Here is a 27,645-nt window from a genome sequence, read left to right on the forward strand (position 1 = left end):
GTACTGTTCCCAAGTGTGTTGGAGTGAGTTCCCTTTGGTTCCAAGTCTGAATTTAGTTTGCACAAATTTTACAGGGTTTTTTTTTTTTTTTTTTTTTTTTAAATACTAGATGTCTCTGAGACAGGCCTGCTGATTGAAATCCTTGAGAAAACAAACAAACAAACAAACAACCCTCAAAGTTGCCATTGATAATAGAAAGCACTGGACTCTGACCTTAAAAACTAAATTAGACATTCGTCTATTGAGATCCTGTCCTTGGAGAGAAAAATAATCTGTAAGTTTGAATAAATGCAGTTGATAGGATACAGGATGCAATAGCACAGACCTCTTTTGTCAAAGCAAAATGCAAACAATAGAGTGGAAAGAGCAATACAGGAGAAGTCAGCTCATTTTTGAGGAAGTAGAGTTGAATACCTCTGTAATCTGTCAGTTTACTGACTTCCAATCATATTTATTCTACTGTTGAAAAGGAAATAGAGAAGAGGAAAGAATAGGGGAAGCAGTGGCTCAGAAGAGAAAAAAACAACCAAAATAATAATCCACGAAACCAACCAGACAAAATCCCAGATAATATTTGAATGAAGTTAGTTATGGAACATGTGATGGTTTCTTTTAATTGGAAAAGAGAGGCACTTGCCTTAGTGACTACAGTGTTCAATTCCAATACCTGGAATTTTGGATGAGTGCACACTGCTGATCCGCTCTACATTAAGTACTGTCTCTGACCTCTGGAATTTCAGTTTCTAGAGCAAAGGTGTGAGGATGCATAGCACAAGCTGAGAGAATGGATGATGGATGCAATAAAATAAGCTCTGTGTTCCACATTCAGCAAACTACTTGTGCATGCTGAATTCGCTTCCGAACCTGTCAGATTTATGTATGCTGTGCAGTCGTTCTGACATGTCCCAGTGGTGCTGAGTTTGCTGTGTATGTGCTGCAAACAGAGTAATGGTAGAAAAATGGAAACCCTGCCTCATAGCATACTCTTGTTCGCTTCCCCAGCCCTTCCTTCTCAGTTTTGTTTGCGCTGAATGCTTTTGAGTTTTCAGGATGTATTTTAATTTTTTAATTCCCAAAATCTTTAATCTTTCTCAGCTTGCTCTTTTGCAATGATAGCAGCTGTTTGTTTGTTTGTTTTTTTTTTTTTTTTTTTTGAGTTTTATAGCTGTTTCTGATGGTGACTCCAGTTACTGATACAAAATTTGGGGGGGAAAACAGATTGTGCTAAAATTTAACTATCATTAAGGGGAAAAATACCAAATTTGTGATAAACGTTGTGATAAATATAGCTCTAAGTGTTTTTTTGCCTCTTTACTACTGGGATTTCCTATTGTTTATTGGTGTCAGGGCTGCTTTATTCCAATGCTTGTGTTTAAGCTGAAATACAAAGAGATTTTCTAAACCTTTTAGAATGATTAAAGTAAGGACAGTTGGACGCAATTAGATAGGGGCCAGGATGGAGTTGTGAAGTTTTTAGCATTGTTGAGGTGGTGAATGAAGTAAGCAGTTCATTTGTGGGTCAGTGTATTGCGAACTACACTTGGAAAGAGATTTGTCTGTGTTAAAACTGACTTTTTATAAGTACTTGATTCTTCAAAAATATGATATTTAGCATCTATGTAGATGGTTGTTTTCTTTTGAAATGTCAGTTTTCTTATGCATTTAGAACATACAGTTAATGATGATTACTATTCCTCTGCTGTGAGAAGGGAAAGAAGGATGAATCGATGCTTCCATTCAAGGTTGCACTGCAATCACTGTCACATGAATCAAAAATTTTTCTCTTCACATTTTTGTGGTGAGATCTGCTAATAAACTTCTATGACAAGCTTAGGAAGTTACATAATCTAACTTCAGAAACTCACATCTGTGGGCATCTGTAGGTTTCATTCATGCAGAAGCTTCTGCTGAAACATGAGATTGTTCTGGGTAGAAAGCAAATGATCAGCAGCAGATGTAAAAAGGAGAGGAAAAAAAATGGTAGGTGCAGGCAAGCACCTCGCCCTGTATACCTGAGCTTTATAAAGAACCTGTAATGTACAGCTCAAATATCCCTGAACTAGCTATTTTTACACTTGTAATGGACTTTTATGACACTTCTTTCTGAGACTTTGCATTTTTGAACACAAGTACTTTTTTTGTGTTTGTTAGGAGTTTACATGTAGATGATTAAATCTAGTATCTGTATAGGGAGTAAAAAAAATGAATTGTCATCTTCTATTTAAGTGGCATGAAAAAGTGAACAACTTCATAAAAATCTTTTGTACACGGCTTGTCAATCTGCTCAAGCTTTCACAAAAGCTTTTCTGCATTTTTTTTGTCACATCCTTTTCAGTAGGTTTGGCAGAAGGGTGTTTAGCGTCTCATTACTTCTTCACTTGGTGGATTTTGGAGGTGAGGAGAAGGGAAATGGAGGAACTGTCAAACAAAGAATAGTAATGGAGTGAGTTATTCCTCAGCAAGCTACTTTTTTTTTAATTATTATTTCAAAAGCAATGAGAGTTAGCTGAAATTAGAAGCCAATGTTTGACTTTGGAGAAGTTATTTTGGTGGAAGGCAGTATTTAAACTGTTACTCAGAAAGGATTCTGTCTGAAAATGTATTTTAAAAAAAATGTTTGAAACAGTTAAAATTTAAAGGTAAACCCAAGGTGTTTTGTGTTAGAGGAATAGGGAAGAAATTTCTTTTAAAAGTTTTAGATGGGGAGAGGCAATTACAGCGTGTTTGTTGAAATGAGTTGGTGAGAAGAGTAGGTGATTGCATCAGCCAGCCAAAGAAGTTTTTTTCCAGTAACTTCTTGTTTCATGCTGGGTAGATAATTATTGCCCGCCTATAGAAATATAACTGCTGAGTCTACAAGCTGTTAAGTATGTTAAAGAGTAATGGAAGGAAAGAAACACACTAACATTTCGGTCCGTTAGAAAACTTTGCAAGCTGTGCAAACTTTGTTTCTAAACCTCTTGTACTAATTATGCTGTTAAAAATTATTTTTTTGACTGGAATTTTAATTGCAGGATGTAATTTTGTCATGTCTATGGCAAATATGCAGAATACGGCTGCTTAATTAAGAACTCATTCAATGTGATACATTACAGGCTTGGATTGATATATCCGTTTTTATTCTTTCTTCACGTCCCATATTGACGGATAGCAGCGTGCCTAGCCCTTAAAAGCAAAAAAGTTTGAAAGTCTTGGGAAGTCTTGCTTCCTTGTCTTTCAGATTCAGTATTTGTGCATGGTTTTAAATTTGTGTTGTACGTTCCTTCTGTCCTTTTATCTAATGATTTTCTGTATTAATTACAGCGTTAGTATGTACAGCAGAGTTGGGAAAAAAATATGTCTATAGTTGAAATCAGAGGTGCTGTTCCAAAATCTCCTTTTACTCTTGTTTTCTAGTAGTTGTGCTGCTTGTGATCTGAATTCTGAGATTGTCAATGGCTATAGGAGTAGCTGATATTGGACTTCAGAATTTTGCAGATATTTGAAACAACTTATATATGCAACACTTCCCTGTTCTCTGCTGTCTCTTTTCTGTGTTTTGTCCAAACCAGAATTGAATGTGGATGTTACTGTATGCGAAACATAAGAATTTGCTGTTTTCCATTTTCTTAACTCCTGTCTGTTCGCTTTTTGCAGCCTGCAAGCCTTTTTCCACGAATTTATTGCTGTGTCTAGTGCATATTTCTTGTGGATGGTTGGAATTATTACAGATAAGACGCAGGATATTATTGTCAGTGTGTAGTGTAAAAAAAAAAAAAAAAAAAAAAGGAAAGAATGCATGACCTTGGAGAAATGTTTGTGTGTACAAGGGAGGACAGTTCTGTGCTTTGTTTCATATTTATGTGTGTATGTATGTATGCATTTTGTGACTGTTGCTAAATGAGATGAAGTTACTGATTTATAGTTTTGTTTGGCTCTAACATTGTGAAATTGATTTGTTTATTGGAGAAGTGTTTCTTTTTAAGCTACTGTGTTACAGTTCTGCACTTTGAGGGATAAGAATACTGCATCAGTTAACTTGTGAATAGTGATTGTCCATGCTGTATTATTGTCACTGTTTATGGGGTCAGGAGAAAATGAATGAGATTTAAATCTCATTATTCCAATGCTCTGCAGCTTTAATGTCTTTATTTACTATGTAGATTCTTTCTTATCTCTACAAGTAGTAGAGCCTAAAAGGCTCTGCTTTTTCTCCCTCGTTTATGTTCTGTATATCTTGGTATGGTTTTCCTGATTTTCACGCTGCCTGAACAACTAGCCTACAATCACAGGTCATAATGAGGCGTTCTGGTAACAGCACGTGTTCTTCTTAATTTGTATCTCAAAGATTTTTTTTCCTTTAACATCTAGGAATATACATTTCCATGTATATGTTTGCAGACAGAGATTGTGTTAAATCGAATTGAGAAGATTAGTACAGCAGAACATTGCTTGTTTCAGTTCAGTACAAGAATTATGATAGAATTAGAAGGTTTTTTTTTTTTTAGTTTTAACAGATTTTTGCTAATTTCAGACCTTTGTGCTAGCATATAAAATCAGGATACTTACTGTGAAGCGGTAAAGGTTCTAAAAGTGTGTAGCAGTTTTATTTGATAATTTTTTAAGACATAATCAGTAAGAAAATGTTTGAGGTTTTTCTTTCTTTTTTTTTAATGCATTGTAAATGGCTTAGGTAGGATATGTTTTTGTACAGATAGCATCCTATGGGCAAAATCACACTTGTATAGCTAGTTTAATTCATCAGATTTTTTTTTAAACAATATTGACATGAAAATTCTATTTTTTCTCCTACCAGTTATGAGCAAGGAACACTGAAAATTATTCCTTGGAATGAGCAGAAACATCGTGAAGAAGACTGGTGTGAAAAAGCAGACTGCAGGTGAGTTTAAATAAATAAAACAAAGAAGTTTTGTGATATTAAGATAACGTTTATTTACTAATTCTTAAAATGTGTTAAGTACCCAGTGAGACTTGCTCCTCATTTTCTCACACAGATATTTGTGTTTTGAACTTCCTTAATGAGACTGAAAAACAAAACCATTAACTTAGAAGCATTAAGTTCACTGTGATTTTGTGATGAGTATCTTACAGAAAGCTGTAAACCATAACATAATTATAGCAGCATTAATGAGTAATGTAACTACTTTTTTGAGTGAAGAATAGAAAGCAGAAGTTGGTCTTATCTGTGTCTTTAGTAGAGATGATTTTTTTTTTTTTTTTTTTTTTTTTTTTTGTGATTCATTTCATGTTTGGAATCTCTTATCAGTTACATCGGTGAGAAAAATAAACACTGTGATTGGCATTTGATTCTTAAGTTATTGGTGCATTTGTCTTCAAAATGACCAGAAATTTTAGGGAAAACTAATTTGGAGGGAAGGTGGGGGGAAAGGCAAGTAAACATATATTTTAACATGTATTTACTTCTTTTAAGGACAATTGTTGAACCAACTTTACAAGATGAAAGCGAATTTCTGTATGAATCACAACCTGAACTACTGAAATACAGAACTACTGAGCTTTCAGTAGAGCTTGTAACTGACTGGTATTTGAGCAGAGCACAGGAAATTGAAAAATACGCCATGCAGGTGAGAACAGCAGCAAGCAAAAGATGATGGCTGTGTCAGGTGATCAGTATTCTTCAGTGGAATTCTGTCTTAATGAGTATTAATGGGATGATTTTCCCAATGTTTTCTATGAAATTTGGTCAGCTAAATAATTAATTCATAGGAATGAACAGGAAGCCAATAGACTGACTTGATTTACCATAACAGACAATAACACTTCTGTAGTCAAATAAAATGTTTACCATTATATTTTATGTCTGTGATTAAGTAAAAGGAGGGATTGTTGAGCATTATGTATCAGGAAACATATTTTATTATATCACATGATACTGTGCCATATGTAGTATGGATATGTGGCAGTGTCACTTGCCTATATGTAGTTCTGTCGTCGTTGCTTCCTCGCAGGTGTAGTTGTGTTTGTGGAATTATCGGGTAGCTTATTTTTGTTTTGTTTTATTCATATTTTTAAAATGTCTGAAACTCTGTGGTACAGATGAGCAGCGCGAGTAGAGCTCATCACTTGTGCTCAGGTAAGTTATTGCCTCTAAAGCCAATAAGTAGCATGAAAAGAAGGTGGAATGGAAGTACCGTTTATAAGTTAGTTCTTTTATTTTTCAAGTTTGCAGTTCTTTGGTAGTCTATAATCATAATTTCAGCCTTCTTAGAAGTCGAAACAGACTCTTTCTCAGTGATTGAATATACTTTTATGTGAAAAAGCCCGTCTTCTGTGAAATACAATGCAACAACGGAAATCAGTAATTCAGAGACAGCTAGATAAGTTGTGTTACATACAGATAGAATCATAGAATGGCTTGGAAGGGACCTCAAGAATGGCCAAATTCCAACCCCCCCTGCCATAGGCAGGGCTGCAAGCCACTAGATCGAGTACTAGATCAGATTGCCCATGGCCCCATCCAACTTGGCCTTAAACACCTCCAAGGATGGGACATTTTCAACCTCTCTTGGAAACCTGTTCCATCACCTCATCAATCTTTCAGTAAAAAAACTTCCCCCGACATCTAATCAAAGTCTCTCTTCCTTTAGTTTACAACCATTTCCCTTTGTCTTATCACTTTCTGCTTGTATACCTGTGTAAGCAGTTGATTTTTCTCATGTTTATAAACTCCCTTTAAATATTGAAAGGCCATGATGAAGTCTCTCCGTGCCTTCTCCTTTCCAGGCTGAACAAGCCCCGTTCCTTTAGCGTGTCTTCATAGGAGAGGTGCTCCAGCTCTTGGGCCATATTCATATTCCACCAGTAGACTCTCTCCAAAAGTTCCACATCTCTCCTGTGTTAGAGTCCACAGACTTGAACATAGAACTCCAGCTGGGGGCCGTACACGGGCAGAATAGAGGGAGGCAATTGCCTTCCTTGCTCTGCTGCCACTTCTCTTCTGATGGAACCCAGGATACCATTGGTCTTCCATGCTGCAAGTGCACACTGCTGGCTCACGTTAAGTTTTTCATCCATCAGAACCCCTATGTCCTCAGCAGAGCTGTTCTCAAGGATATCTCCCTGTTTGGATACATGCCTTGGATTACCTCAAACCAAGTGCAAAACCTTACGCGTTCCTTTGTTGAACCTCATTAGGTTCACAATAGTCCACTCTCCAAATTTATCAAGGTCCCTCTGGACAGCATCCCTTCTTTCTGCTGTATCAATTACTCCACTGAACTTGTGTCATTAAACTTAGGTGCACTCAGTGCCAGCATCAGTGTCATTGATGAAGATGTTAAAGAGTACTGGGACCAAGATGGACCTTTGGGGAGCAGCATTCATTACTAGCCTCCACCTGGACACAGAGCCATTAACCACAACCCTCTGGCTGTGACATTCCAACCAACTCCTTGTCCTCTGAATAGACCACCCTTCAAATCCGTGTCTCTCTGGTTTAGAGATGTATGCATAACTTAGAGATATATGTGTAACTTCAGTCATTTAACTGATAAATTTAGTTTCAAGCAATTTTTATAACCCATGTAGTGAGTTGAGGTACCTTATTTCTGTACAACCTACAGAATAGATAAAAAACAGTATTTCCCTACATCATGTGCATCAGTAGGACATGCGGTACAAAAGGTCTATGACATCATCCACCAAGACTAAGCATTTTATATGGTCTTATAAAGCTGAGAATAGCAATCCGTATTGGAATAGGTAGGCAACAAAGTATTCTAGGAACTTAGAATTGCCCATTAAACAAAGAGAACAGTGAAAGAAAATAAGCACGCAAAGAGAATATAAACTAGACTTGAGGTTATTTTTTTGCAAATGGTTGTTGAGCAGGATTTTTAATTCTTTTCTAGGTGGATTGTGCTCTGTCCCTTGTTCGTCTTGGCATGGAGAGAAATATCCCTGGTCTGCAGGTACTCTGTGACAATCTGATCACTCTTGAGACAATAGTGTATGAGACTGATGGTGATAGAACCTTAACTTTGAAGGAGCTAGTAGAGATGAAGGACATTGAAAAGCTAAGACTGTTGATGAAGAATGTAAGTATTTTGAAGAGATCAGTAAGTATGCCCTAATTTGCAGTACTTAAGTCTACTATAGATTGCAGATGTATAAAGATGAGCTAATGAACCATTTTTCTAATGAACCTCCATTTTTAATTCAATCTGACACTAACATTTGGTGTTTTTTTCTTGGTTTTTTTTTTTTTTTTTTTTTTTAAACAAAAATTGAAGACCAGATTCTGTATTCTAGGCACAGAATGGAGTGTCAGTAAATCTAATAAATCCGCTCCTGTGAAAGCCATGAATTGCTTTTTTTAATGGCCCATCCTAAAAGAGCTGCACTGAAGATCCTAAAAGATCCATCCTAATGATTATCATTAAACGTTAGCAAAAAAATTTAATATTCACCTCTGCTACATTTGTTAGTTATTCATCACTGTGTTTGGCCTGTGTATGGCATTTCAGAACAGGAAAAGATGTGTCATTATGGGAAGTTTAGAAAATACTTACAGATAAAATCAGATGTGAAATATTCAAATATTGCATACTGAAAGTAATGCTACTGTAAGGATGCAAGCAAGTCTCTCATTCATCCTCAAGTTGTAGGAAGGCAATGAGGCCTTGACTTTCGTCAAATATAGGGTTTTATTCATGTACACTTGGTCTCCTTATGTCATCAGTAGCAGACAGATAATTTGTTGTTTCAGTATTGTGGACTGTGCAGCAGTAGTGAAGGTCAGCCTTCAGCTGCCTTTTCTGATAGGTATAGAGAGTATTTAGAGATATATTGTTTCAGTTACACTGACCAAAATGTTACTCCCTCTGTAACTCACTGTGCTTTCCAGTCCTCTGATGAAAAATATGTGAAGAATACTTATCAGTGGATGATCCCTTTTCTTCACCGCTGTGAAAATCAGTCTCCTGGTCTGGCAAATTCACTCTTTAAAGAATATTTAGTGACATTAGCAAAGGAAGACCTGTCTCTACCTCTGAAGATTTTCCAGAATTCAAAACCTGCTGTGAGTATACCACCATCCTTATGATTCTGCTGGTTACTTGGAAAATTCTTGTCCTGGAATTTAAAAATAGAGTTAGAGATGATCTGCTTTAGAAAACAAACCATGTTTTTTCCCTTCCTCTTGGACTCAGCGTTTGTTATGTTTTAGAAAACATAAATCTCCCTTTCTCTTATGAATGCAGAGAATGTACTGGATTCTGTAGTAGGAGATGAGTTCAGTGTTTGTAAGTGAAAGGTGTGTTCTATGTGATCAGTTCATGCTTCTTGTACAGTTATAGCATGTGCAGTAAAACAACTACTTTATGTTTTTGCATACTATTGGATGTTGTAAATGTATGGACAGAAATCAATCAAAATTACAGCTTTTATGTATATATTGATATTGTTGTATGTGTTAAACAGATCTGACAAATGTTTGAGCAGTTCCCTTCTTCTGATCTGCACCCTTTTCACCTCTCAAATTCAGGCGGAGTATAATGAAATACCAATATTTCTTCAAGTGTTGGCAGTGCAGGAAAGTAGCTGAGTTGTGTTTCAGATTTTGTAACTTCAGCAATCACTTCAGTGTGTTGTTACTAAGGGACTCGCTAATGACAGTCAGGAGGCAATTATTTACTTGGAGTAAATATGTTTCAAATTCAAAAGAAACTAAACTGTTTAATTAGCTAAAGGAAACATACAGTGGAACACTTTCTTCTCCCATTAGTGTCAGCAAAAAATTATTCCTGAACAAGACCAGCTTATGATTACAGCACTGGAATGTATTTATAGCTGTGAACGAGATGACCAGCTTGCTCTCTGTTATGATATTTTGGAATGCCTTCCACAAAGAGGTTATGGGTAAGCTTTATCAGCTAATTATTTGTAACTATTTTAGGTGTTAAGTATTGTACTGAAGTAATATTTTTAAAAATATAGTTACTGCATCATTAAACGGTATGTAATTTTATTGGAATATTCTATTCCTATCTGCATTTTATTGGAATTCACATTGAGAGTGCACAGATGTACAACCTCTGCCAAATAATGTGACAGTAGATGGTTTAAAGCAGCTCAGACCAATGCTTTTTCTGTACTAGTTTCTTAGGCTTTTATATGTTGGCCAATTGAGACCAAACAGAAATGTTGTTGTATTAGTCTTGTTAATCTAATTACAGGTAGTGGTGTCTTGCACATAAGAGTATACTGCTGTTAACTAGCATGTGTGAGAGGTCTTAGTATGGAAGACCTGTATGGAGGGCAGGTATTGTAAAGGTAATGGAAGATGCAAATAAGAGACAAGTTGTTCTTCCAGCATCTTCAAAATGTAGGAAGAAGAGATCCTGTAAATAGTCTAAGGATAACCTATGTTTTTTATAGACTGAGGGGGCTATATGAGTTTTGGTTATCTTTCCAGCAAGAAGTAAACTGTTAATTTTTTTCAAGCTATTTATTTGGTTCTAATCAAAGAATGCTTCAAACTTAACCATGCTGTAGAATCATAGAATCATTAAGGTTGGAAGAGACCTCTAACATAAATAATGATTTCATATCTTTGCAGGCCTGAAACAGATAAAACTAGCAGTCTTCATGACGCAGTCGATGAACTGGAGCGAATTCTGAGGTATTTGATTCTCCCAGAATAATGTATTCCCACATAAATTCTGGAAATAGCCAGGAACTTTGTTATGACAAAAAGCAGTAGGAATATTCATCTTGTTTTTAGGGATATCATAATGATTGTTTGTAAGACTTTATATTCCAAACTAAAAATATATATATTTTAGCTATTTAAATATTATAAAACTTCCCAAACATTTTGCTTGGAATATTTTTCAAGTATTTTGGAAATTTTTCTGTGGTGGTGGGAAGGTTATTTCTAAAATACCTGGTGAAATTTTTTAAAATCTTGACACTACAATGTTTTGGTTAAAAAACTAGAAGTTGTGAAGATATTTTGTCATCTTATATAGTTGGTATTCTATATTAATTGAACGGGTTTTTTTGAGTAACCAATTGTGGGTAGTCCATACTGTTACAGACTTTGCAGAGAAGGTTTCGATTTGCAGTGTGTTATTTGATAAAGCTCTAAGACTGCTGCAGCAGCTGTGCGGAATTTAAAAGTGTTTACCATTTATTTGCAGTGTGTCAGAGCTGCTGGAGAAACACGGGCTTCAGAAACCTGTTTCATTTGTGAAAGACACAAAGGACAATGCTGAGGAGGCACGGAAGCTGATGGTTAGACTGACAAGGCACACAGGTCGCAAGTTAGTATTCAAAGAGGATTTGGAGATAAAGGGGGAAATGACAGTAAGGGAACAGAACAGTACTTAACCTTATAGAGCGTACCTTACATTTTTATTATGATGGAGAACTGGTGTTTAAACTGAACGTGGAGTGCATAAAACACATTTGTTAAACTGGTTGTTAACATGATTAGTGTTTTGGCTGCATTCTGCACATATGAAAAACTGATTTTCGCTTCCAATTTGTTTCAGTGCATGTGTACAGCTAGCCTAAAAAGCATACTGGCTACAAAATGATTAACAGTGACATTTAAATGTTGTAAATGAAGTTCTTTAAGACCTGTTTAATTTTATGGAAAGTGTAGAATTTGTGGAACAACAACTTTTTTTGGTTTTCATAGAAGCTGTTGTAGCAGGGTAATAATTACTTCTGTGCGTTGTTTTTCTCTTTTTTTTTTCCAGTATTATTTTTCCATTTTTTTTCTGTTTAAGGACTAATTTTAGCTGGTCTTTTAAGTGTAGATCAATTACTACATAGCAGTTTGCGTGAGCAGATAAAAAGATTGAATCTTGTTTAAAACAGCCATGGCTACTTTTTTTTTTTTTTTTTTTTTTTTAACAAGTACAGCAGCTTATGATGATAGGGTAGTATGCAACTGGGGTATGCTAGAAGCATGAAGAATAATAGATAGGTAGATTGTTAATTTTTCTAGATTCTTGTAGAGACATTTTGTTTTGCAAAAGTGAAAGAAACCACTTGAGGAAATAACTGCTAACTGAAACAGTTTGTGTATCTTGAAACAGTGCCTTTTTCGATCTTAAGGCAATATCTAAAAACCTTCATAATGATTGGTATGAATTATGATAGTACACAGGAAATTTTATAGGAATCATGGTTTAACACAGATCCATGGATCCCGAAGGTCAAGAAACTGAATACCATTCAAATTTCAGGGATAAAATAAGCTTCCAGCTATATTCTCCTTTCACACAGTCATAGAATCATAGCATGTTTTGGGTTGGAAGGGACCAACCGATTAGTTGTTTGCCATTGCCCACAGTAAATGGCTTTTCAGTGATCCTCATTTGTGGTTAGAAAATTGTTTTTATCCCATTGTTGTTAGATCAGCAGGAAGGTAGCAATTCCAGCTTTCTGATGTTCTACTGGAAGCTATCAGAACCAACTTGTGGATCTTGATGACAATTTCTTAAAATCTTTACCTTATCCTACAGAAAACAAATGGAAAAACAATTTGGGTATTGTGTTTTGTCAAACAATTTTAACCTACAGACACTATTTAAATTAAATGGTAATTAATATTAAAAGTGTTAAGTCTTTTAGCAAGTCATTTTTGATTAAAAAATTCCGTTAAAAACTGAAATAGCTTTTAAGAAAGGATATTTTAGCTGTTAAATTATCTTTTTTTATCTTTTTTTTTTTTTTTTACTTTAAGTTTATTAGAAACAGAATATTTAATTTAAAAAATGTTTGCAGGCAACCATCTGCCAATGAGATGCAATGGAAAGAATTGCTCCAGGATATGTTAGACATGCAGCAGAAAGTATATACATGTTTACAATCAGATGCTTGCTATGAGGTGAGTTTTTATTTCCCAAGTAATCTACAAACTCTAATTTTTTATTGTTGCTTAGAAATGTAAATAAATTTCAAGTGTTATTACTTAGTTGTCTATGGACAGTTTTATGGCATTTTCAGTGGCCACAAACTTGCTGTGTTAATTCATTTTATCAAAAGCCTCTCTGATAAGTATCCTGTATGTCTTTTACTGGAATTGATTTTCTAAGATGTGTCAGCTGTTTGGGGCTTTTAATGTCCTAATATTGAAATGTGTTTTCAACTTCTTACATCTCATGAACTCCTCAGAACATAGATGTAAATTTCTCGTCTCCTATTTTCTGATCTCATACTGTAAATATTTATGCTGGAAGCAGAAATAACTAGATACCGGTTACTAGTTACTTTTAGTTTTGCTTAATAAACACAAAAATTTGGGGAAATTCTTGCAAAGATCTTTTCATTCAAAGGAATTGTTACCATACAATGCAGACGGGCTTATTGAAGCTGTTGTTCCTTAGTATTAAATTATCATTCTTTCTTTTAGATTTTCACAGAAAGTCTTTTATGCTCAAGCAGTATAGACAATATCCACTTAGCTGGACAAATGATGCATTGCAGTATTTGGTCAGTGGATCAACCAGTTTCATCTAAAGGGAAGCCACAGTACAGAGTCAGCTACACAAGAAGTATCGAACTCGTTCTGGCTGCTAGCAGAGAATATTTCAATTCATCAACCAGTCTGACTGATAGCTGTATGGATTTGGCCAGGTATATTTACAGCTATTATGTATGTAAGCATAATATGAAAAGATGGTAAATGATAATTTGATAAGATAAAGATATGGGTAAAATAAATCTTACACATGTTTGCATGTGTGCATCAAGGCAGGCCCATGGTTTCTGGGATGATCTATTATGAATTTCACGTTAAAGAAGAAGAAATACGCAAGTCTTTCTGCAAGAAAAAGAAACTTTGTGTTATTTGACTTTTTTCTGTGTTAAAACACTGAACTGCAGGTGTGGCCACCAAGTTAGTACCACAATGAACAATAACATTTCATGGATTCTTCATTTTAAAAAGAAGTATTTTTATTTATTTATTTATTTTATGTTTATTCCTGTTTCTGAGACTTCATTTGATGCAATATGCCATTTTTTGTTAAGAATTAATCCAAATAGTTCAGAAAGGAATTCATACGCAGCATTCCATAGAGACTGCAGTGCACAAAAGTTTGTACATAGAGGTTGAAGTATTGATTTACATTATTGTGTAAGTTTAGATATGGAAGTATTTACAGTGTAGTTACAAATAGGTAAAACATCCAAGTATTACCTATGTAAAAAGTTGATGCTCTGGCTTATTATAAATATTTTAAATACAGGTATGTCTTAATGTTGATGTATTTTCCCTTTTATTCTTAATTTAATTTTTGATTGATCTTTTTTTGTCATGTTTTAAACTAAATGAATTTTTCTTTTTCCTGAGGGCACTTACCTAATAGCACCAAAAACATAATCAAACGAAACTACCTATATTCACTTAGAAAAGAAGACCTGTCTTTTAAGTACTACTCTCACTTAAAAGTGTACATTACATTTAGCTATTAATTACAAGAAGGACTGAGCTATTTTTCTTCTTCTCAAGATATGAATTCATCTTGACCTTCAGTAGTACTGTATGTGTAGTAGCACTCTTTTAGGAAGTCTGCATCAAACTAGCTTTAAACTGAGTAAAGTAATAGTCGAATGTTTTATGATTACTTTTTCAAATTGGAAAATTTTACTCAGTAGAACTTCACAATTTGAGAACTTTATAGATTGGCAACTCATGTATTTTCCCTTAAGAAAGTTTACCTTGAGTAGAGGGGTTATCTTCTCTACAACTTAACTCAAAAATGACATGAAACTTTTTTCCTAATGACTTACATCATGTTCCTCTCCCATCCCAAATGAACGCACAGGAAAATGCAGGTGCATGTTTATATAATTAAAGGCTTTATTGCCTTAGGTCAAAGTTGGAAGGCATTCACTTTTACAGTATCTGTTACATAATGTTAGTTGTATTTATATCTTTTTACTGAAAACATTTTTCTTAAGTATGTATTCCTAAGTATGAACATAGTTTGCCAGTGAAAATTTTATTTAAAAGCTGATTATGTCCATATAATATTCATAAATAAATGCATAGTTTATTTAAATTCTTAAATTCATATAGTGTTTATTATTATATAATTTATCTTCAAAGCAATGTTGTACAAGTATTTTTTGTCACCCTTATTTTCATTTTCTGAACATAGCTGAGGAAACAGAATTTGTGACAAAGGACTTCACATTTTCTTTTCAATCAACATTTTGCTTTTATCTTATAGTAAATGGCAAAAGTGAAGCACAAATTTCCTAAATAATTACATATTTAAAAAGTATATATTTTGAACAGAAATTTGTTGTTTATTTGTTTTTTGTTTTTTTTTTTTTACATCTGAAGAGAGCTAACATTTTCATCATAAATTTACACTTTGATTTACTCAACAGTTTTCACAAAAGTTTGTTTCCTCCCTCTTTAGATGCTGCCTGCAGCTTATTGTTGACTGTCCAAGTGCTATTCAGGAGGAGCTAGATCTCATTCGTGCTCTTGGCTATCTTGAAGAATTTGGTGTGAAAATATTACCATTACAGGGTACTACATATTTTTATTCTTCACTTTTTTGAATCACATGCATAAACGCTTGGCAAATAATTTACTGTTTCGTGTTTCACGAGTAAAGTTACAGAGTACCTCCCTGTCTCCAAAGATAGTTTTCTCAGTACTTTTTAATAACTTGGTTACTAATTATAGAGCTTCATAAGCCCTTCGTGACTTTGATTACCAAGCTGACTTTCTGGATGCAAAGTAGTTTTACCCCTACGGGCAAGTTGAGTTCCAGCTGGACTCTTGCCTTTCGAATTTTCTCCTTGTTCATGATACTAATTATACAGTCAAGGTAGTTTTCAAATTTATGTTAATATCTTTTGTGAGACAGTACTAATTGTAAACTTCTTGGGATATGTTGAATGCAAGCTGTTGGTATGCAGACTATTCCTCAACTTCCTCAGAAAATTTTTCCATACATTAAATCAGCTTGAAGATTTTGCCTGTGTCTGTTCTTTCGATGTATGATGTATCCTGTCCACTCTGAAATAAAGAAGGGAGTGAAATCCTAGTTATTAGAGACATTCTGAAAGAAAGCTCATGTTTATTGTAGCAGAACTTTTGACAAAGTTGCAAAAACGATATATGCCATATATATATAATCATTTAATATATATATATATTATATTTATTATATTATATATATATATATATTATATTATGTATATATTTTTTAAATGATTACTCAGGTAATTTTAAAAACATATTCTGAAAGGCGGAAGCAAAAAAAGGTTTTCATTTAAATCTCCTTTTTCTTTGCATCCCAGGCTGAGAAGCTAGTGATTGTGACTGGATATGTTTTAGTGTTAAAAACTTCAAACCTTTACTTTCATACATTTCCTCAACTGTCTTTGGGTTGTTTTTCAGATGATGTTGCTATACTGTCTATATTGCTTAACAAAAAATGTATCAGTGGGGTTCATTACAACAATCTCTAACACCCAAACACCCATTCTTCTTCCAACAGTGCGTTTGTGTTCGGATCGGCTCGGTCTCATCAAGGACTGTCTTTCTCAGTTACCAACAAACTATAAGCAGTCTGCTAAGCTCCTGGGACTTGCAAATTTGTTGAGAGTTGCAGGTGAGTTGTTATAAGACAATGAACTGCAATAAAGCATAGATTTGTGTTATACTCAAGGACATCTGAGCTGATTGTTGGATTGTGTGTTCAAAGGTATCACTGAAATGCCATCTGGAGAAGCAGTCAGTGGATCAGAAAGAAATAATTTATTTAAATGAAATATTTTACTTGCAAGCTGATCTTCAGCTTTTCTGACCTTCCACTAATACCTTAAATAAGAACAGGCTTGTCTAATATTGATTTTGAGTAAAAGCCTATTTCAAACTGGAGAGTTGTGGATGAGAATATACATTTTTTCTTTTTTTTTTTTTTTTTTTTAAATTGTCATTTGGTAGTGCTAAAATTCCAGCGAATCTTACTCTGTGTGTTAAACAGGGTAGTTCAATTTCATAATAATCATGTTTAAGTTGGAGGAAAAGCGATGTAGCACCCCTGGAGGTGTTCAAGGCCAGATTGGATGGGGCCTTGGGCAGCCTGATCTAGTATTAAATGTGGAGGTTGGTCACCCTGCATGTGGCAGGGGAGCTGGAGGTTCATGATCCTTGAGGTCCCTTCCAACCCTGGCCATTCTGTGATGTCTGTCTAACTGAAATATATACTGTAATACTAATAATACTAGTAATACTATACTATACTAATATATATTTGTGCTCCGTATACCTTGTTTGTGCACTAAAACTAATAGTTTAGCTTAATATGTGTTTGAAGAGGTGAACATTTTCAAAGATTAAATGCTTAGTATACTACCTGTCTGTGTATTTATTTTTCAACTGACTTATTACTTTGACAGAGAAGTGAACTCTAATTTAATTAGTTTCTGGAATTCTTGATGAACTAAACTTGAGTCCTCCGTATTGCTTTTGGGTTATTAGTAGCTATTTTGAGAAACAGAGAAGTGATAAATGATAAATTCTCCTGAATTTATCAATCAGAGGTGTCTTTTTAAAGACATTGTCTTATTTTTTTTGTTGGCTTTTTCTTGTATCAATATTTAGCTGCTTTTTTCCTTGTATGTTCGTGTTCATGTTTTACTGAAAGAATTGTTTTTGTTTTTGTTTTTTTTTTAATAGTAAGTAGGAAAAGATGAGTGTTTTTGAGAGGGGAAAAAGAGGGAAAGATCCTCAAGTGTTGTGTCTTGTATGTTCTGTATAATTAGCTTACTCAGTGCTTCTGGTAGATCTTTTGATTTTTTGAAAAACACTTGGTACAATTGTAAATAAAGTACTGCTGAAGTTCCCCCATGTTGCCAAATGGCAGTATGGTGTATAAAATTAGTGTGTTCTGGCATTGCCACTGGTGCATGCTTACTAGTTCTTTTGTCTCCACCTGTTAAGTCTTTTAGGATTTCTTTATTTATTTTGGAAAACTTCCCACCAACAATTGTTGCTTAAAGTTATATGTAGGGGGGGAGATATTCAAGGGATTGGATGTGGTTGTGAATGAAGATACAGAATTTAAGATGTTGGCCTCCTGAGTTGACTGGATCGTAAGGAAAGAAATCAATGGAAAAGATAAGTCAGAGAGTAGATATCAGGAAGAAATTCTTTACTATGAGGGTGATGAGATGCTGGAACAGGTTGCTCAGAGAGGCTGTGAATGCCCCCTCCCTGGAAGCATTCAAGGTCAGCCTGGACGGGGATATGAGCAGCCTCATCTGGAGGGGAGGTTGTAACCAGGTGATCTTAAAGCAATCTAAAAGGTCCCTTCCAACCCAAACTATTCTATGATTCTACAATATTTGGTATATTACACTAGACTCTAAGATACTGCGAGTTAAATTTCTACTCAAAACTTACTATTCAACTCCATATTTTAATCCAATTCAAAAAGAGTGCATCTGCTATACAGGCAAGGATAAAGCGCATGTAGTTTTCATTGTGTAGGAGGTTCCAGTTGCCATCCTGAAACAGGTTCAGGAGAGTGTGTTCTGAGTGTATTTCAGTTTATTAGTTTATTTTAGAGAGCAACACTGAAAGAAAGTAATAGCTTTGATAAGTAAAAAAATAAATTCCAAAGTGCTGCTTAGGTAATGATATATCAGCTAGTTTCTTAATTGCCTTAAGGTATTTGATTAATGACAGTAAACCCTAACTTAAGCCTCACATTTCTACCTCCTCTAAATTAGACACGCAAGTGTTATCTGAATTTTACAGATGGGCAAAGTGAGGGAGGGCAAATGTACTCAGCACAACTGCCAGCAAACCTGCACACAGTTAGGGAACTGGAGGTGTTCTGAGTCTCATGGTCCATTCTTAATCCATAGTTAGGAAAAAAAAAACCGGAAAACCTTGTGTGTCAGAAATCAAGAGATCTACTCAACATTGCTACTTATTCTGACAATTTCTGATTTAAATTGTCTATAAATATTTTTTATTAGTCTTGCTCTTTCCTCAAAATTTTATAATAATTTGATTTATACCTGTGTACTAATTCTAGTAATTTTTAGCTTTTTTTATATCTCTGAGTCAACTAAAATCCTATTTTTGAAATTTGTCTGTCCCAACACAGACTTCTTTCGCTTGATGTATGTAGAAACCACCATGCAGATGATTTATGGCCTCACAAATGATTCTGTTTGACTTTTAAGTTTTCATAATGTGGTTTAACTCAAGACAGTGTTCTCTTCTTTATTATGGTCACAAATGCAGCAGACATCTCACCCAGAAAGTCTGTCAGGTGTTTTTTTTTTCTTTTTCAATGATCTAGATCAGATTCAAGCTTTTTGAACGTCTTTAATTTCCAACCAAAAAAAAAAAAAGAAAGATTTTCTGTAATGCCTTCTCTGCTTTTATCAACATTTTCTATCTGAAGGTGAAACGCTGTAACAAAAGAATATGGAAGAAACTTTGTACTTGAAAGACATGTAAATCTTACTGAGCAGACTAACCCCTAGAATATAAATGTATAGTTTTGTGACATAAGGGAGCATTAGTCCTAAGCAACTGAAGCTGTGCACACACATGTCCACAAGTTATAATGGGAAAATGACATCTGACATATTTTTTCCAGTTTCTAAACTTTTGTTTGAATGTAGATGAGCAAAAAAAAATTATATGTAGCAAAATAATGCTGCCATTTTAGTGGTCTTTACTATGGGACATATTATAAATCTTGCATGTCTGTCAAAATGGCAAGAGGAACAACTCAGATTTGAAGACTTTCACTTTTTATAAAGCTTTATTATTAAGTATTTCTACAAATTAGGAGCTGTGAAGGTAAACTAGTGATTTTTTTATTTTTTCCTCATGTCTGAGTAGAAGAATGAAACCATGCTGCTCATCTACAGTGGGTCGTGTTTGAAGTGACTGCACTGTTGAGACAATGAAGGCCGTATGAAAAAGGGTTTGAGCTGTGCATTGCAGGGGCTTCACCAGTTGTATCATAGCCCACGGTTATTCCACAGAATAACAATGTGCATCAAGATAATGGAAGATGAAATGAGAGAAAAATGGAGATCAGATGAAAAAGTATAGTTGTAGACTGGAAGGAAAACAGTCCGCATATTTTATAATATGTATAATATATATTTTATAATTGTACTTTTCTAAAACATGCAGAGTTGTATGTACTGCATCAAAATTAGGTAGCTAAATTGATGGAGTGAGGGAATTGTCAATGTATGACTAGTCAAGCACAGCTGAGAATAAGGCAGTTCCTTGCTCAAAATGTTCCTCTATTCTTTCCTCCAATTCCACTGTTTTATAAGTAGCAATAAATAGTGATGATTATTTTTTTTTAGCTGAAATCTGAATAATGCTAGTTTGTTTATTTCTATTGCCTTTTTTTCTGTTACTATTTAGACAAATCTCTTCAGGTTCTAGACAAATCTGTCCAGGTGAAGTAGTGGGAATCAGAAGGCGATTGGCAACTACACTCCCTTGCTTTCAGAATGACAGTTCACATCTAGATTTTGTAGACGAAAAAGAGTTTTTCACTCTTTACAACTTCTGTTGTAGTTACTTTTGCCTGGATAAGAAGCTCCTAAGCTCCACAGGGCAAAATTTTGCAGCACAAAAAAGCTTTGGAGTGATTAATTTGCAGCACCATGCACTGACAGAGTATAGGGCAAGAGGCCAAAAGATGAGAATAATGGAAAGCCAAAGTGTTCTCCCAGCTGTGTTAGTTGCAACGTGCTGGGAGTAGGGGACTCTTGATTGAGTGCAATAATTAGGGTAACTTTGCTTCCCTGAATGTCATTCTTGCACATCTTATCTTTCAAGAAAGCTTTAAAACAAACTTGCTTTTCCTGTATTGATGATTCTGCAAATTAGAATTAAAAATAACAGCTATGTAATTTAAGAACATGTACTCTTCAAATTGTTTTGGAACTGTCTTTGTTTAACCTTCTGGAATACTTGCATTTCACAAGTTGCAGTAATACACTTTCATAAACCATTGCCCTTTTCAAATGACTGTCAGTATTGACTTCCTAAAATCACTTTTAATAAGAGAGAAACACGACCAAGAAGTTTGCTTTGAAAAATCCACTCATTTAATCAGTTTCTTGGCATTCCTTGGTCCTCAATTAAAGTGAATAGTGTGGGAATATTTTTTCCTGTGTATGTTTAGTCACCTTTCCATGTAGCACATGGATGTGGGAGCTAGCTTGAGCAACTGACATCAGGAGAATAAATAAATCTTCAGTTCTCTTGCGCTTGCTCCAGATTGGACAGAAAAAGCTTTAAAAATAATAAAAAGCTGGTGATAGTCAATACAAATAACATCTTTTCCTATATTAGGTTTGAAGGGGGGATTAGTTGTCTGATTGAATTTTAATTTGCAAAGTGCTGATGTTTTAAAATCAAGGTCAAGATGTTTGCCTGCAGAAATTCTAGAAGAAACTTCAGTCAGAAGATGTCAGTAATGTCTGAAGTTTTACTTTTGACTCATCCTTTAAGGAACAGACATAACATTGCTCAGATGATCCAGTGACCAAGATGATTATGATGTGAGAAAGTACTCTACATTTATCAGGGCAGGAATTTTAAATATCTATTTCTTCTGCATCTTACAAATCTTTGGCAGCATGAAGTGGGAATTTAAATTGGGAGCTGTGTTTAATTAATAAAACGTAATTGTAAATATCAAAATAATTTTTCTATCACAATTGAAACATGAAGTTCGTGTTTGGATTTGTGTCTTTAATCTATTTTTATCTGTTGGCTTTGGCCACCATGTAAGTAAGGCAGCACGTGTTTTTCTTCTAAACGCTTTCTTAACCTAGACTTAATGCATTGTGTAGTTTCTTTACCAACTATGAAGCCAACTTTTTTTCAAACAATATTCATCTGCTGTTTTGTTTTTAAGAAGAAAACAGATAGTTCCAGAAGGTAATCTTTTCATATTGTGGGTTATAGCTCTCTTTAGAAATAAAGTGGGAAGCTTATATTGATTACTGCTTCCAACTAACTAATAAAAATATTCATTTTTTCTCACAGGAGATGACCAGATGGAGAGAAAGGGTCAAGTTTTAATCCTTTTAGTGGAACAAGCTCTCAGTTTTCAGGACTACAAAGCAGCTAGTATGCATTGCCAAGAACTCATGACTGCAGGTGAGGTAAAATAACAAAGGTGCCATGGGGTGATGGTGGTTGGAAAGCTTGCTCTGAAGTATGTTTCTTCACACTGATCCATTTCATTCAAAAAATCAGCTACTTTGTACAAGTCAGCATGTCAGCTGTGCTTGGTGTGTAGCATGAAATATAACAACTTCCATTTATGTCTCAGAACTACAAGATAAGTCACAGTGTATTCTGGTGCAACATTGTTCTTTGAGAATTTGCTCTGCTGAGGTCTCTGAAATGGAAATGTAATTCAGATAATCCTTTTCTTTCTGGGTCAGAAGCTCACAAGTGTATCCTACTAGGGTTTCCATTTTTAATGGGATTTTCTTTTTTTTTTTTGTGTGTGTGTGTTTAAAAAAAGGAGTCTTGTTTTCTTGTCAAGTTGTTTAAATAGTCCAAATGCTATATTTTGGAATTACGGAATCATGGAAGCATAGAACAGTTTAGGTTGGAAGCGACCTTTAAAATCATAGAGTTCCAAGCCCCCTGCCACTGACTGTATTTGTTGTAATCACATGTGAAACAGTATTGCAGTTTAACTTGTATTTGTCCATATATGTTCAGTATTGCTGTTATAGACAGTTATACTTACCTATGAAATTAGTTGTGGAATGTATTTTCTTTCAAACTGTTGCAGCTTGCAAAAGTTCTCTGCAATTGCTATCCCACTTATTCATTGCTTGAAAGAATTAAGAATTTTTGTTAGACAGCTGGATAGGAATATTTCATTCAGTTTTCTATATGAAATATGCTTACAGTATTGTAGAATCTAGGAGTAAGTGGTGACTTTTGTTTCTTACCAAATATTACAGGGACCTGATTCTCTGTTGCGTATAGTCGCCATAGTAGGCACAGACAGTACTGCTGCAGTCTGATAGGGCAGGCGTTTGAAAGGATCTTTGCTGTGGCAGGGGCATGCTGTTCACTCTAGGTTATCCAAGTCACTTCGACTTGCCCTTCAGTGAGTCCTTAATAAGAGATTTAAAGTGGACTCGTGTGTGAGTTTTTCAAATGACTTCCTATCAAGATAATTAACATATATGTGCTATTTATGTAATTCTTATATGTGAGGATATGAATGAGAGTAAAGGATATGTATGTTGAGATACTAAGGAATATAGGTTTTGTTTCTCTGGCTCTTTTTTCAGCCACAAATTTGAGAGAGGGTGAAGAAACAGATGAATTGAGGTTATTCTAGTTTATCAGGTGACAGGTATTAAAGTGAACTTTTGCTCTTTTTTTTCCTTAAGTCTATCCATCCACTGTCCTCCACCCCAGTAAGTTTGTTCTTGTTCTGCTCTCTCTACTTTCACTGCTGCTTCACAACATATAGGTCTCTTCTAAACATTGTTACATAATGGGCGCTCAATTAGGAGTGCCATTCTTGTAATATATTTAATATTATGCTCTGAAGTACATTCTTTTTTTCTTACTGCTAGTGTAAAAGTATAGTGTGTAGGCGTACAGATTGCTATCGTAAAGATATCTACAACATGGTAGCAGTGAGTCTTCCTTGTGTTTGGTCAGTCTGAAGTTGAATTATATCAATCTGATGGAGCCTTTACAGTACCTTTCTCAGGGACTGTGTTGACAGGAGTACCACATACCCTCCTTTATCTCATCCAATGAGAATACTGCCACTTGAGAAGCTTACTCAGAAGTAAGTTTTGTGTTCCCTTGTAGGCTATGCTAAGAGTTGGGAAGTATGCAGTCAGCTTGGGCAATCAGAAGGCTACCATGACTTGGGCATGCGCCAGGAACTCATGGCTTTTGCTTTGACACACTGTCCCCCAAGTGCTATAGAGGCATTGTTGGGAGTGAGCAGTTCATTGCAAACCCAGGTACGTCTTTCTGAAACTTCTTTCATACAGTTAACTGTATACTAAGGCTCAGTTTTGTTTCCTGAAGTCTGTCTGTCTGCCACCCCCATGGCAGCAAGCTTATACTTGTTCTATTTTCACTGTTGTATTTCAGCATAAGTTTTCCTATAAGCTGTTTATATCACAGAATCACAGAATCACAGAATTGTAGGGGTTGGAAGGGACCTCCAGAGATCATTGAGTCCAACCCCCCTGCCAAAGCAGGTTCCCTACAGCAGGTCGCACAGGTAGGCATCCAGGCAGGTCTTGAACATCTCCAGAGAAGGAGACTCCACCACCTCCCTGGCCAGCCTGTGCCAGTGCTCCGTCACCCTCACCGTAAAGAAGTTCTTGCGCACATTTGTGCGGAACTTCCTATGCTGCAGAATATGATGCCTGCTCAGGTAGAAGTTCTTATTCAGTACTTCTAATGTTTTAATTTATTGCCCGATTTAACAGTCTATCTGCAAGTACATCTAAATCCTTTTTCTAATGTTATCCAGGTTCTGTCTCCTGTTTATACGTTGTAAAATAACTTAATTAAATGTCCACATAAAAGTTAATTAAACACTTTTTTCATAGATTTGTTTCTGTATAATACAACTATCTTAGAAGTTTTATGTTCTGTCAGAAGATACAAGGGGGAAAGGGGAGGAATAGATACAGTACATGTGCAGTCTAATTAAGGCAGCAGCATGTGCATATCCTTTTTCATCATAAAATTGCTTGTATTGCTATGTGTATGAAAAATGTAGGAAACATGAACCAACAACTTTGGTAGCAGGGTAATAGCAGAATGAAATCATACGAAGTGTTTGAAGTGAAGTCTTGCTTCTGTATGCAGTCATATTTGGACAGGTATCTACTTCAGTTATAAGCTTGAACACAAATGGAATCTTGGCAGAATTGATACCTGTGCAATATAAAAATAAAAGCACATTTCCATCCCTTATGTGCCTATACAAACAAATAAAACATATGGTGCTGTATAAAGCAAAATGTGATATGCATTCTGTCAATTAATTGCCCGTTTATTGGTGCATTTTTCTCTTTTCCTCTTTAACATAGTGCCAGTGATTATTAGCTTTTTGCATCCATTTTTGAAGGGACAAGATTCTCTTCTTCATTCACAAAGTTTGGTACTGAGTTGTTTTCTTATATTTAGATAAATGCAAAAAATCTTTATCAGCAGTTCATGGTAACGAGATGATACTAAAAGACTGTGACTGAGTTTCTTTTGTAGAACTTCGTTAGTTCTAGGGCTTGTTAACGTGACAGCTCTGCCTAGCACCTCAGTGGCACAGTTCCCATAATGAGTATTTTTGATGAAATCCTTCAGTTTATGTGGTTCAGAAGAGTCTGTGTAGTCTAAAAAGAACCCAGCAATTCTTACATTGCATGGAAAAAAGCACTGCACAGAGTTCAGAGTGAAGGGAAAGTCATTTTTCCCTGGGACTGGACTACATGAGTAAGAAGATGTCAAATAAATACATTTTTTTTTCTTTTTCTCCCTACCCTTTTTGCCTCCTCGCTTCTTGTTTTCCTCTCATGGAAGCTTTTGCATCAGAATTTCTTGACTTTCCTGTGGAATCAGTGTTTTATATTTTGATTATTCGTTCTGGTAAGAGATTATTCTGTCTTCACAGATTCTCTATCAGGCTGTGAATTACCAGTTGCTTCCTTCAGAAGGAGGTGAGAATGTGAATACCTCAGGACCTTCTTCTCTGATGAGTAAAGATACAGAGGTAATCTTTATAGAGAATTTTTACAGTAGTAATGGTTTCACTTTGTATTATGCTGAAGAGCTGAGTTTGAGTGTGAGCAACATCTGCCTGTATACTATGTCAAATGTGCAGTGTTTAGGGCTGCTAATTTCCATTTGATTGTTATGGGTTCAAGAGTTCTGATTTGTTTTTTTGTTTATTTGTTTTGTTTTGTTTCTTCCTTAAGAAAAGAAAAGAAAAATCTTAACATCATAGGAAAAAAAACAGGAAAAAAAATATGTATGTAAACCTAGAGGCAGGACAAGAGGGAAGTGCAAAAAAAACTTAAGAAAATAAATTACATTAAAGTTCGTTTGTATTTTTTTATCTGTGTTTGCAAATCAAAACACTTGAAAATAAGCCTGTGCTATGTATTCAGAAATATCTTGAGTTAGACTTTTTCGGTTTCTACTGTGTATCGTGAGATACATGATTTCTTCACCATTTTAGATACTGCATGTGAAGTAGTTTTTTGTGTGCAAAATCAGAAGATAGATCAACCCTGAGTTATTTCTGGAAGTAAAGGAAGGGGAGCAGAAAAGTCTACCGTTCTTTTCTACTTTTGAAGTTTATGATTTAACTAATTTAATTTTGTACATGTACAATTGAGAGTACATTTTTCTTTTTAAAGTTGATGCTGTTTTCCTTTTCTGAAAGAAATGAATTCTTTTTCTACCTCTTTGGAGTCTGGATAATTCTAATTTTGATTAAGAAGTTGTTCTGGGGAAAAAAAATTATGTTTAGTTTAGATCCCTTTTATTTTTCCTTGTGTCTTTTCTGTTAAATTCAATTCAGTTTTTCTTTAGATTTTAAACAAATCTCAGGTTGGGAGGAAAGAAAAACTCTTAAAGAAATATAGAAAAGTAGAGAAGGAAGGAAAGAGAGTTGTTTCGTATTGTATAGGCTGTTTTTTGTTTGTGTGTTTTGTTTTTAGAAAAATAGTTGAATTGCAGCCTATTTAATGGTATTTTTCCCTTGAAGGAATTTCCATGAATGATAGCCATAGATGGAACGTGTTAGTCTTTGTTTTTTGTGTATTTAATACTGTATTGCTAAAATAATAATGTTTTGTCCTATTTCAGAATGTTACACAGCAAGTTCTGTACGGTTACTTATTTTAACTTTTGTCCTCGATTGGATTATTTAGGATTTATGGCTTCTTTCATTTCTCACAGTTTTACAGCGCCTCAAGAGAGAACATAGCCAACAATAATTAAGTGCTGTGTAATCCTACCTTTGTTTTAATCAACATCTGATGTAATATAACTGTTTTACTGCTGTAGCATGCCCTGGGAATTCTTCCATCTGGAATCTTTGAAACTGCAGGCAAAAATATTACTGTAGCTGCAATTTCTAATAGTTGTGATATATATCTACACACAAATGTATGTATATAAATGCAATATACATATGTGTATGTGTGTGTGCTTATATATGTGTGTGTGTGGTTTTTTTTTTTTTGTGATTAACTAAAACTATCTTTTGTGGGTTAGTAAATGTACTGGTTTTAATCCATTAATTGCCAAATTATAATGCTCATAGGAAGAAATAGCTGTAATTATTGGAGGTGTGATATTCTTCATGGAGGTCATTTACTGTCACTGAACTCCTGTGCTGGGGAAGAGGAGATCTCAAGGTGGACTCCATGCTTGCACTGTTTAAACTCTTGCTGGCAATTTAATCAATGATGCACAGAGAATACTGCTGCTAACTAGCCATTACATGCTTGATTCACTTATTTAATCAAAGATGTCAACAATTTAAGATGTCTTTGAGGTATCCTCCTGTCCTTAAACTACTGACCCCAAAAGTCTAGGTCCTCTTGTTAGACCTAAAAGTATAATGA

General features: G+C 34.9%; 1 protein-coding gene across 2 annotated transcripts in view; it reads left to right on the forward strand.

Moving 5' to 3' along the window:
* Positions 1-27,645, forward strand: part of NBAS (NBAS subunit of NRZ tethering complex) — a 160,150-nt gene that overhangs the window by 37,181 nt on the left and 95,324 nt on the right. For both annotated transcript variants that reach the window (XM_042823108.1, XM_042823195.1), the window contains exons 22-35: positions 4,796-4,879; positions 5,432-5,585; positions 7,872-8,057; positions 8,867-9,040; positions 9,746-9,879; positions 10,580-10,642; positions 11,163-11,285; positions 12,760-12,862; positions 13,388-13,611; positions 15,408-15,520; positions 16,500-16,613; positions 22,052-22,165; positions 23,861-24,018; positions 25,683-25,781. In XM_042823108.1, the coding sequence (XP_042679042.1) occupies positions 4,796-4,879; positions 5,432-5,585; positions 7,872-8,057; positions 8,867-9,040; positions 9,746-9,879; positions 10,580-10,642; positions 11,163-11,285; positions 12,760-12,862; positions 13,388-13,611; positions 15,408-15,520; positions 16,500-16,613; positions 22,052-22,165; positions 23,861-24,018; positions 25,683-25,781 (1,843 nt within the window). The remainder of the gene's footprint in view (positions 1-4,795; positions 4,880-5,431; positions 5,586-7,871; positions 8,058-8,866; positions 9,041-9,745; positions 9,880-10,579; positions 10,643-11,162; positions 11,286-12,759; positions 12,863-13,387; positions 13,612-15,407; positions 15,521-16,499; positions 16,614-22,051; positions 22,166-23,860; positions 24,019-25,682; positions 25,782-27,645) is intronic.

The sequence above is a fragment of the Centrocercus urophasianus genome, unplaced genomic scaffold, assembly GCF_019232065.1.
Source record: "Centrocercus urophasianus isolate 14NV4802_14NV808 unplaced genomic scaffold, USGS_Curo_1.0 seq_10, whole genome shotgun sequence".
In the NCBI taxonomy this organism is placed as follows: domain Eukaryota; kingdom Metazoa; phylum Chordata; class Aves; order Galliformes; family Phasianidae; genus Centrocercus; species Centrocercus urophasianus.